General features: G+C 38.9%; 1 protein-coding gene across 6 annotated transcripts in view; it reads left to right on the forward strand.

The window, feature by feature from the left end:
* The window catches only part of ADAMTSL3 (ADAMTS like 3), a 172,682-nt gene that overhangs the window by 149,397 nt on the left and 10,505 nt on the right, over positions 1–12,780 (forward strand). For all 6 annotated transcript variants that reach the window (XR_001557485.2, XM_015873010.2, XM_015873009.2 and 3 more), the window contains one exon: positions 10,338–10,520. Coding sequence is in view for 5 of the 6 variants with exons in the window: in XM_015873010.2 (XP_015728496.1) it covers positions 10,338–10,520 (183 nt within the window). In the remaining variant the exon portion in view is untranslated. The remainder of the gene's footprint in view (positions 1–10,337; positions 10,521–12,780) is intronic.

The raw sequence follows: 12,780 nt of genomic DNA on the forward strand, positions 1-12,780 counted from the left end.
AAAACTGAGAATGAAATCTCCAGCCGTAGTTTAATAGAACTTTAAACCTGACAGTGAGGTAAACTTACCTCTTAGAGCCATCAGTCTGCAGCTGCAGTAAGGAAACAAAAAGTGCCGAGTCGTGAGAGTTTATTGTCTAGCACAACATCTGTCGAGTAGCATTGCTGTTACTCAGGAGCTATGTGCAATAAGCAGTTCAATGCTTTATTTTGTTTTCTAGGCCTTTCTATAGGAAAGGTGGATTCTTTAAGTCCCACCAGTGCTACGTTTTAAGTTCAGTTTGTACAATTTAACTTAGAGTAGCAGTATTCTGTCAGATACTTAATAAGTGAAGGTCTGCCTCTTGTGCCTTATTGAACATACATGAAACTGCTGATAACAGTGAACATTACAGTTGAATACAAATAGGCCTCAGAGAAGTCAGTGTGCCTTTCACACTGGAGGACTGTGTATCAGAAAGTGTTGATACTGTACCAGGGTACTGATAGAAGTATATATGCAAATAGTTCTGCATACTATAGTGGCGCCAGGCTAATGTACATTAGGACATGTGACTCCACTGTTGTACCGAGGCGAGTTTTTGATGAAGTAAGATTTTCCAACTACAGTTTGGCAACTCGGTGTATAACTGACCTATATCTCAAATTCAGCAGAGAGTTAGTGTCACACAGTTAATATTAATATTGTTAGGATGGGTAAGCAGTTAGCAATTTAAATATAAATTAATATTTTCACTTGGGACTATAGATTTCCAAATGCTTTAGTATTGTGTATATTACTGAGCCAAACTTTAGCTATGGTAAGACACTATAGTTGACTTTAAAGTGATTTATCTAATTGCTTTATTTCCTGTCATTGCCAAGGAAGTAAGTATTACTGCTTGTGAATAAAACAGAAATAGCCTGTCTTAAAATTTCACTTAACCTAGTGGCAGAAAAACTTACGAAATGATGTAAGAAGAGATATTTCTGATCTCCCCTTCTTAGTGAAAAGTAATATACTACTGACTTTAGTAGATTGAACTTAATAATACTCAGCTAATGTTTGTCTAATTGGGTGGGACCCAAAAATTTGTCCATTTGCAGTGTACTATAACAAAAACTTTGATGTAAGGGCCAATTAAATATCATATGAATTATCAGACAAATGAGCATTTGAATAAGAAGAGGCACACTAATATGTCTATGCACCCTGAAAGATCTGTTGTCTGCAAGAGTTCCTTCCTCATCAGATGTAGTTTTACAGTAGTGAACTCCTCCTTGAAGTAACAGCCCACAGTACATCTTCATAATGAATATCTAATCTAAAAACAATGGCTCGAATGATGGCTGTCTGACAGCTGAGGGTTTCTAAGAGCAGACTGTAACTAAAAAGTGATTGCAACAGAGAGCCCATGGAGTGTCGGGCAGACCTTAACCCCAGCTCTGGGGTGCCTGTTGCTCACTGTCCATTCTCTTGAGCACTCAGGAAGAAGGATATGTTTTCTTTGTGGTAACAACTTATTTGTCCGTTGTAAAGAAAATATTTCTAAGTAGCCACGTGTGTCTTCACATACAACTTCATGTTCTGCTCCAAACTTGTTTGTATTCATCAGCAGAGATTCACCCATGCAGATTTCTCAGTAATATCGGGTGGATACATCAGAACTTTTGGTCTCTTTCTAGCCCACAACATAGCTGAGCAAAAGAAAACTGTATTATGAATGAGGTATCCTCTGTTCATGAAGAATACTAGTGCCATGCCACTGGCAGAATTCTTAAATTACCTTTACATTTCTTGGCTGCAGTGTCTACTAAGGGTTTTTGGGTTGTTTTCTGTTTGTTTCCTGTAGGCTAAATAGCCTATAACCCTTTATGGTTCTTCAAACCATAGTTTTCTCTGTGAATAAATCCATGTGCTGAGTTCTACATCTTGTGTGTAGTTGCAAAAAATCTATTTAAGTTCTTCTTTATGAAAGGTATAAAAACGATATACATATGCAAAACAGGTAAGTAAATTGTGCTGTTATGAAAGAGCATTGTGCTGTAGAATGGAATTCCAGCTGAAGATAGACCTACCCAACTATGTGACAAAGGGCTGTGAAAGACAGAGAGGAGCTAAAGTTGTAGGGAAAGATTAACTTCTGTGCTTCCTGTACTGGCTGTCTAACAGCTGTACAAAATGCTCCTTAAATCCAAAAGGGAACTAGGTATGTTCCACTTCAGGGGCTCAGGATTCATTAGGCCAGGCTACACAGGACAGCTCTTGTTTGATGCTTTTAATGGAAAGGATGTGAAGTTTAATATTACATACAGTGTTAGTCAGTTGAGTGCAGTTTTCTTCCTTTTCATGTCACTGATTTGGTTCCTTTTGTCCCTTTGAGAGTCTTTCTTGCACAACTGCATTCAGGTAAACATTCAGAAATGCCAGAAATTAGTGTATCTGAAAAACAAAACTAGAAGTAACAAGCAAGAAAATGTAGCTAAATAGCTGATGCTGGTAATGTCAGCTTCTTTTATCTTCTAAAGGTATAATAAAACTTTTTTCCACTAATTATAATAAACTCACTTTTATAGCTCCCAAACGTACATATGCTAGAAGATACTTATAACATTCTGGACAGATTCATATTCCATTCTTACAGCCAAGACCTTTTCAATCAACACACATGTTATAAATATCAATACTGATTGCTCCAAACTGCTCTTGGATAGCATTTATTGTATTTTCAGAAAATATCTTCTTGTGGTTATTACTAAAATAAACTAGAACTGTCAGAATCCACTTATTGCAAAACCCTGAAAGTTTTAAGTTGAAGTAAAATAGAAGAGGAAAAAAAGAATAAAAATAATACATACATATAGATGTGTATATATAAAATACATATATAAAATGTGCACTGTGTGCCACCTTCTGGTGAAAGGACAGAAAGGACGTATACTGATGTGTGTGTTTAGGCTCTATACATTGCATTGCATCTCTGAAATATCTTGAGATAGAGGCTTCTAGGTGTCAAAACTCTATATTGATCCAAATGCTACATACCTGTGAATATACTTTGACTCTCAAAGAACAGCATATTGTTTTAAAAAGGAGTGAGAAGTATACAAAGCCTGCTGAATCAAAGTCATCTTTATTCACATAGGTTTCATAAAGATGGGCTGGCTACTTGCTGTCACTGTTGGAACTTGAAACAGATCCAGATAAACCTAGAATCCAATTTTCCATCTGTTCCTTCATTTACCCACTGTATTCCAAATGTAACTTTGATGCAGTTTTTTGTCTTCTATGTTTAACTCCTCAGAAGACATCTCAGCACAGAAGAACAGTTTGTTACATAGCACGCTGTATCTTTTCTTTGTGTGTGTGTGTATTTCTAAAAGCTAATTTTCTAAAATCAATTAATAGATTTCAAAGATTTAAAGGGGTTACTATTGCTTTATTTCATGAGGAAAGTATGAGTGTGTTTATAATTTATATAATGATGGGGAAATCTGTTGATTTTGTGCTTCTTTTTATTACAAGTACACCCACGTTTGAGCTTTAGTTTGGATCTGGCATAGGCATTGTAGTAAATCTTTCGGTCCTTCCCACTTAGTTATGCTTTCTTTTGTGTTCTGGAACAGCGTGGGATCCTAAAAACTGAATCCTTTCGGATGAAACTGAATTGAACGATGTGCCTGCAGGCTTTACCCTCAAATACTCAAGGACAGTAAGTCCAAGGGCCAGGAGGGACTTGCCCAGTATTCCAAAGCAGTGTGAACATACACTGCTGATGATCTCCACCACTTGCTAATGTAGATAGAAACAATGTAATTCATGGGGAAAAATACATGAATTGGCATGGTTTGCACCATTGCTTGTTTTGATGTGTGTTTCTCCCTGTCCTGCACAGCTTCTCTGGGATAGGCTTTTACTTCAGGTTTTCAGGTGGATTTTGTTAGGAAAAGATTTCAAAACTCTGTTAGAGTTCCTGGAATGCTGAGCAAGCATGTAGATATTCCCCTGGCACTTCTTACTTTGGTAGTAAGAAACTATCAAGAATTTCCCTAGGCAAAGTTTTATCTATAAAAAAAGGCTTAATAGTATAAGAGGTTATCTCACTAGTTTGTACCTTGTTTTGTGGTCATCAGTACAGGAGAGGAACACGTGGTTACATCTTCATAGTGAGGCGAGATCACAATGTGCCCCAAGGCTTTGCTCCAGGAATTGTGTTCTTTAATAAGAGCTCTGTAAAGAATGGAAATAGTTAGTGAAATGTGTGAAGGAACAAGATTTATAAAAGCTTATCAGGTCTAAAGTTTTCCATGAGGATTTGCACGAGGATCACCCTGATAGTGTTTAATTGCTAAATAAGGTCAGAGAGTGTTCAGAATTATTTTCAGAATCAATGTATGTATAGAAGAAATAATGTTAAATGTGGAGAGAAATTGTGTCTGAATGACTGCCACTCAGAGAGAGGTTTGTGCAGTGCTAATGGTGGGCATTGTTATGCTCCTGGGCAGTGACCATAATGGGAAATCAAAACTAATGGCAGAGAAACAGGCAAATCACAATATCACCAGTTTTTAATGGTTGTGGTGAGTCCTGTTTGCAGTTTTGCTAATTTCACCCCAGCGGTGCCAGAAAATATGGAGAGAGATAATAATAAAGGAGCATGTATGGTGGTTTAGTTGCTACTTCTGGTTGATGAAGATAGGAAAATATATTGAGCAAGTGTCATTCAATAGATGTCATCATTTTAGTTCTCTTTGCTCAGCTGCCCATCACTGGACACAATGCTGGCATAGATGGACTTCAGGTCTGATTAAAAGTGATCTTTCCTATGTAATTCTTTAATTCTGATAAAATTATATTGTCCAAATCCCTGAGCGTGTCTGGTTTATGAGCGTAACTGACAGGATTCTTGGCATTATAGCCATGGCTACCCAGGAAAGTGAAAGTGTAATTACTAACCAGATGCGTGAAAGTGCCGCTGATAGTAGTGCTGACCTGTAGAACTCTAAAGTGCACCAATGAAGGATTTGCAGGGGATTGACTAGAAAATTTTGCTTAGCAGTGATTTCTGAGTTTACACTTGACTCAGACCTTATTTAGTTGCCTTATTTGAAACGTCTGGTTTTGAAAAATCTTAGCATTAAACTTCTGCAGCTGGAAAAAAGATCAAGTTCTCATTGAGCTCACAGCCAGAGAACTAAACAGCACTTGACAGAGCTGCAGCAAGGGTGGGATGAGGAAGGGTCTTGCTTCAGGAACCCCTCCAAGGAGGTCACCAGCTGTAGGTAAGTCTATCAGAACCCTGCCAGATGCTGCTGCCACCCAGGAAGAGGGACTGTTGCATGGCTGGTAGGAAGAAGTAGAGGTAATAGCTTTGACAGATTGCAAAGGAGCAGGGCTGTATCAGAAGGCAGGTGGGAGGATCATACTGAGTGCCAAAGTGTCTCACTCTGTCCATCCATTATTCCCCATGAAGTTGCCAAGATCCACGCAGGTAATTTCAGTAGCAATATGCCTTAGGTTTGTTAGGGTCCATGAGAAATTGATTGCTCAAACATAACTCAGATGAAAATTGCACTTTGCAATTTCTGCAGAAGAAAATAAGGTTTATCAGTCGAAGAAGTTGGACGCTAAGTTCCGATCCATCCAGTGTAGGTGTTAGGGGTGCAGACTTAGATGACATTCAGTGTGTATCGCACTGAGACCCAGAATCATTTCCTCTGAAAGATGACGCGTGAAGTTATCCTCTAACTGTAGAGAAGCGTAGTTATCCTCTACGCCTTCAGAAAAGTGCAGCAAAGAGTGATTTGTGCCAGCACAGTTCCTCAGTTCTGCCTTGCTCCTGAATGGGAAATACAGAATACTTTATGAGATTCTACATAGCTGGGGGAAAAATATCTGAAGACAAATCCAGTGTTTTAGAGCGACTAGTTAGTAGGCCAAGATTTTTATGGTGTGTAATATTTCATAGGGCTTTCAAGGTTGGAGGAAATTTGTTTTTGAACACTGAATATTTTAAGGGCACCCTATAGTGCAGATTCCTATTTTTTTTTCCTTTTTCAAACACGTGCTTCACAGTCCCATCCGGAGCTGGAGTTTTTTTCCATAACATTTGCTGTCCCAGGGCCACTGATGGTGGAAAATGACTTTTTTTTTTTTTTTCATGGAACATTGAGGATTTTAGAGCTGCTCCAATGCTAGTGGAAAATAACCTGTTCTTGAGGTCAGAAAAATAGATTAGACTAATTTTAAAGTTTTATAGCCACTTAGGTCTATAGTAGAAAATGTTTAACATCAGAGGATTTGGATCTTTTACAAGATTAAGATTCTGATTTTTAAGGTTTTTCTATGTCTGAGAAGGTCTCTGTTCAGGAATGCATCTTTTTTTTTTCACAGAGGACAATTGTAGCCATGCCTTACTTTCAAGCATGTGTTTAATTGCATTCCCTATTAGGGATGGACTTAATCCTGTGCTTAAGTGCTTTCCTGACTTGGAACCATATCATATGATTGTTCAATTTTGCTGCTGGCTGAAGTCAGCAAAGCGTCTCCCACCCCCAGATCTGACTGGGATCTAAATTGTACTCAGGGATTCTGAATCCTTGGCAGTTTGGGTGAGTCGATACCTTTGGGCTCATCTTCAGCTTACATCTGAGTGGGGTTGGGGTATGAAGGAAACAAAGATGGCTACAGGCCATCTCTTTACCTCTTGTTTTTGTACTGGCTGGTGATCAAACTGGGAATTCTTCATCCTGAAAACAATGAGTTTTTTTGTGTGTAGATAGGGAATGACTTCCTTCCAGGGTTACAAACTGAAAGATAGCATTTTTGTAGTGTGTCGTGCCATTTCTGAGAGGGAAAATTGGTGTGTATCATAGGACTGAAGAGTCTTATCACAGGAGAAATGTGGGCTTTGTGTGCTTTGTCCGCTTTCACACAAGAACTGCTGAATGAGACTTCTCTCATGTGCATTGCCAAGTGCCGGGAGGGAAGCAGCATCTTGTCTCAGGAGTAGTAAATATGTGGTCATTTATCAAATGGAAAGGCATCAAAAGTCTGCATGATGGAAGCTTTTTCAATGGAAGCATATGCACGGTGTCTGCATGCGGGGATTGCGCTGCTGGCTGTGTTGTGGGAAGGATTTATGCAAAGAACTTTTAAACACAGAAAGGTGAATGTAAAAATAGTGTTGTTTTTTTGGAATCCTCCAGCAGTAAAAGTTTCTCCTGTCAGGAACTCCAGAAGAGATAGTATATGCACAAGTCTTTTTTTTTTTTTTTTTCTGGCAGAATTCTGCACTGCATCTCTCTGGATTCAGGCCTCTGAAAACCTGACATAATGTTTGTTCTCTCCAGTTCTGGGTTCCCCTGAAAGGCAGAGGTGGAAACCCCTGCTTTCTAACAGACTACCATGTACTGCCTGTACAGTGTGCAGAGCTGCTCCGTCCCTGCTCTCTGTACTCCAGCAGGATAAGTACAACCTACCTGTTACAGGTCCCTGAACTCTTCTCTGAAAGGGGAGGAATGGAAAAATGCAATGGAAAAACGTGAAGGATCCTCAGAAGTGACTTTGAGGAGGCCAGTTCAGAGGGAGACTGTGCACAATTCACATGAAGTTGTTAACTGAGATTTAATTTCATTTCTTGGCACTTTGAGATAGAATGGAGATATTCTGATTGTCCTCACTGCTGTTTTCAGCACAAATTCGTTTATAAATGCGCTCTGAAGGTATCTAGATAACATTAGCTCTGCATTATAATGACAACGTATCTTAATGGCACGTAATGCTTAATAGTATTGGTTTTCCATGCTGTATTCAACTGTTCTAAATGCACTTTTCTGCCACTTTTCCTGTAAGTGACAGCACATCTAAGATTACTTGGTGGATTAACTATGCATTTCAGTTGGACTGCTGTGCAGATCTCTCTCCTCCCTTCTGTTTCTTAGACTTGAAATTTATACTTGTGTATACACGTTATTCACTTGAGAAACAGTCTGATTTACTTGTGTGTGTGTGTGGTACCGCTCGCTTGTTTCCCCTAAAGAGAAATGTATGCAGTTTCTCTGAGAAAGGAAGAGGAATCACTTGCTAGTAGCTTAAATTGACTTAAGGGTATGTGACAGTGACCCAATTTTGAATTTAAAATGAGAGGCAAAGCTGTTCTGCAGATTTCTTCTGCAAACTGAACTCCAATCCAGGTTTTAAGACTCAACATCTCTTTGAATGAGAGAGAGGTAAAGGAGAAGAGACATGGCAATTTTTCCGGCATAAATACAAACCAAGTTTGGAAGACAGAAACATTTTACTTAAGTTAAATCCCAGGAACAGGGTACATTTCTAAATGTAAGCAAAGGGAAGACTATCATGGGATGGTGTTTGGGGCTGAATTTTGGTAGAGGCCGAGGTTAAAAGCCTAAATCCAACCCTCTGCAGGCATTTTTATGTTTTTGTGTTTTGTGGAATTCAGCTTTAAATCTTTTGACTTTGGTTCTTTTCCAGCTGTGCTGCTTCTGGTTATTTTTGGCTTTGATGAGCATGCAGGATTTTGGTGCCAGTGAGGGTAGGCTGGCTGCAAACCTGTGGGCCTCAGCTCAGCATCCTTATGGCACCTCCTCAACCCATCCCTACTGAGAGAGTATATGCCTGAATGGCCGTGGAAAATACAGTGTAAAGGAAAATGTGTCTGAGAATGATACATTTTAGCCAGAAATCTGGAATATAATGGAAAAAAGATCCTTAGAACAAGAATTCTTCCTAATTCCGAAAGGATTTTTTGATGTGGCATAAAGCTTCTTCTGGAAACTTGAAAAACAGCCTGGTTTTTTTGGACCCTTGTGTGCTCTGCAGATCTGTATCTTGTTTTGCACAATTGTATTCAGTAAATCACAATCTCGTGAGCTTGAAAGCACTGAACAGTCAGTAAATTGCCTAGAATTTAAAACTATGATTATGCAGGAGAGTGTTTCTGTCTGCTGTCTTTCTAGACAAAATGGTATGGGGAGCTTTTTCCTTCACTGACATAGCAGGATCCAAAAAATATGTCTGGTTCCTATTACAGTAAAGGAAAATCCTGAGGTGTGCATTGGAAGTGCTAAGCCAGTGATCGAAATGTTGAAGTTGTTCCTAAAGGCTATTCCACATCATGAAGACATCATCTGTAAAGTAATACTGCACAATGATCTGTGAAGAGAGGAGACTGAATTAGCATTCAGTATGGCTGGGACTTCCAAATGTCCCACATTCAGGTCAGCTTCTATAGCAGGACCCATTCTGGTAGCCTTAAGGGAGCACTGATCAATGTATTTAGACAAGAAAGCAGAGCTCAGCTAAACGATGGTTTAACCACTCTGACTGTCTTATACCTTGTGCATTTGCTCACTGCTGAGGCTGGTCATCGTGCCATATATTGGACCTACCCACTGAGTTCTCCTGGGCTTTGGAGCTTTGAGAGGGCACTCCTGCTGGGGCAGCTCTACTTGAGTGCAAACAGTGAAGTGCCTGATTTGCCAGTTCTCAAAATATCATTTTAAGGCACATGTTTGTGGAAAAGAAAACAACAGTAGAAGACCTTCCACTGAAGTAATATTGTGCAACTGGAAAAACCACCTAATTAAACATCAGTATCCAAAGTCTGTTCACTGATTAAAATTTGGAATGACAAGTTTTCTTTGAGTATGGAATATCTCAGCACTGAAGCTTAGCAGTAGGGAGGACGATGGATCTTTGGCTTTCTGTAGCATGGTAAATGAGATTGCTTAACAACTGAGCCCCTAATTTAGTTCTTAATAGCTTTTTCTGTTCCATTTCCTTCACACTCCATTGTTCCAAGCTGCATTTATGACATCTGCTTGATGGAGAAGTTTTCAGGGGGCTTTTCTGGGGTCAGAAATGGGTGTTGCATTTTCTGTTTTAATTGATTAATATAAAACTTGTCCTTCGAGAGAAATATTTTATCTCATTTTCTATTTTCGTTTCATCATATTAATTCCTTCCTTCCTGCAGTTTGGGATGCAGATAGTTACGTTGATTGTTTCTGACTGAGGTTAGCAGTCTTAAATCCTTTAGTGGAGAGATACATGAGCACATGGCTTTTTTAGGACTGGTAGCGGCTTCTAAAGGTGTTCTGGGAGCTTGCCTTACTGTGCTTAACCCTTATTCTCAATAGGGTGCTGAACTATTAATAGGGCTCAAACAAAAATGTTTTTGTCTTTGAATGGAAAAACTACTTGTTTTGCTGCAGTGTCATTAACATTATCTGTGAAATGATGAAGGAAGTGATGATTCTTGTATGTTATAGTAACAGCAATATAGATCATATATTTTATTTTATCCTGAATATTTTAATTATCTACATTTTCAAGGTGTTCCCCAACCAAATGTGACATGGTTTACGAAGAAAGGCATCCTACAAATTAATTCTTTCTTGCTTTCGAATGGCTCTTTGTTTCTGAGGAATGTTTCCCAAGAAGATGCAGGAACATACTCATGCAGAGCAACTAATGCTCTTGGAAAAGCTGAGGCTACTTCCATTCTGCACTTACATGGTAGGTGCTAAATAAGAATTTCTTACTGATAACACTTAAGATGTTTTTTAGTGATAAACTAGTTTGCGGTGGTGTGGGTGATTATTTAGCACTTCCTTATGAACTTGGAATGTCTGACTGGATCTGACTCCCTGGGATCTGTTCACTGTTTTGTGTTTCCTGTAGTACTTAATCTGGGTACAGTTTCATGTGTGACTTCTTCAAAAATTGGTCCATCTTCTTGCTTCCAGGCATTAAGTGTCAGCCCTTAAGCCTGGAAACACATTAGACAAATAAATCCAATGTCATATTGCATTGTGCCCAATGCTTTAATAGAGGGAAATGAAGTAGGCTGCAGGAAACTACAGGGAAATGTAGTGAAATGAAAGCAGAGAGGTGATGTTGTTTCCTTTTTAATCATAAAGGCCAATAAAAGAAAGGAATAGTGAGAACAAAAAAGAATCTGAATATTAACGCCTAACTCAAATTAGAAAATGTAAAGAAAAAATTGCATTTAAATGACTTGTAAGTAGATAAACAGTACAATACTCTGTAATACAACCGTGCCTTGCAAATAACTCCAATAAGTGGATTATTCAGCTCTGGATATTAACTTTCTCACCATTTTGCAGTACAAAGTACAACCCAGTCATACATGGACAATCCTGCTACAAAGTTCTCTTTCTTAAACACACATATAAGGCAGATTAGGTATGTTTGGATCCGCTGGCCAGGGAAGGCAAACCAAAGACATAATAGTAGTCTCTGTGTGAAGATGAGTGTAGACTGAAGCTGCCGCCTTGGTTTCAGTTTTCCTGGATTAGGTCAAAACTTCACATGTTCCAAAGAGGAATATTATAATGATGTGACTGGGAAGCTCACTCACAAGAGTCTGAACCTCATTTCCAATGGTGATCAAATGGCATTAGTTCTAATAGATCTTGAGTAGACAAAAGAATGCCAAATTCTGCATTTTTTTATTTTTGTGGGTTTTTTTTAACTACACAAAGCTGTGGTGAAATGGAAGGACTTTCTGCTGTCGGGATTTGCAGCTCGCAATGACTGCTGTCCAAAGCAACATCAAGTCAGACTTTTTGACTTTCCTACAGCAATTACTGCTTGATCTGAGGAAGCTGAGCTGTAGAGCAAAATTTGTACAGCCTTTTCTAGTAGAAGTGGCTAAGAATTGACAAGGGAAGTAACTGTTCGCTGGTCAGTGCCAGTATGGTGCTGATCTCAATGTAGTTCTGTGAAGACTTTTGTTTCAGGATTTATGCAGGTCACTCCAAAAGTAATGCCTCCTCTTTATTTCCATGGAAGTTACAACAGATACAAATAGCACAACAGCAATGTCTGATAAGGAAGATTTTCAGCTACAAAACACTTTGCTTCAGCACAGTCACTGCCATTAGCCCTGTGTTTTTATCAGTGATGAACCAGAGCCTCCATACCATGCTTGTTAAAATGTGTACCAGTGGAGTGACCCACTGTTTCCACTGCTGAAACACACCAACACCGCCTCACTGTGCTCACATCCACTGGTTGGTCTCCATAAATGTTCAGCAAGCATCAGTGAAGGTCAGTGCATGCTATTTTTTCTGCACTGAGGAATTCAATGACATACCTTTGCTTCAAACGCACTTCTGTATCAGTCTTCATTCTGTCAGACTACTCCTCTGCTACTGCCTGTCACACAACAAAATGGAATACTGATGGGAAGGTTCAATCTCTACTGTCGTACCGCCAACATCTGCCTCTGCTCTATGGGCCAACATCATAAAATGGGAGGCATTACTTTTGGAGCAGGCTTTGCACAAGGGCAAGCAGGAGACTTTGTGCATTGAGGATAAGTCTTAAATAATCCAATCCAGTCAATGGAAAATAACCCAAAGAAGTTAGAATATAAGAAATGATTGAAAATGTTGTGGAAGGAGAATCATGGATAATTAAATACGCTCATTAGAATGGAAATCTGGACCACGTGACAAGAACTGTGTGTTACTGACAGATTACCCGTATTCTTGGCAGCTCATTTGGCACATGATGAAAAGGACAAGTTGCTGTAGTGATAGGTATATGACTCTGCCTATGTTATGCACTATGCATAATGAGATTTCAAAATATGTCTTTCTTAATTGTAGCATTTTGCCATGATTCCATTGGGGAAAAAAAAAAAAAAGAAAAAAAAAAAGAGAGAGAGAGGAATTGGCCTAAAGCCATTGGAAAAAATATTTTTCTTAAAATTTGTGTGTGTGAATGACTGGCAATTAAAATATAAATA

This window comes from Coturnix japonica, chromosome 10 (genome assembly GCF_001577835.2).
Source record: "Coturnix japonica isolate 7356 chromosome 10, Coturnix japonica 2.1, whole genome shotgun sequence".
NCBI classification, from domain to species: Eukaryota; Metazoa; Chordata; class Aves; order Galliformes; family Phasianidae; genus Coturnix; species Coturnix japonica.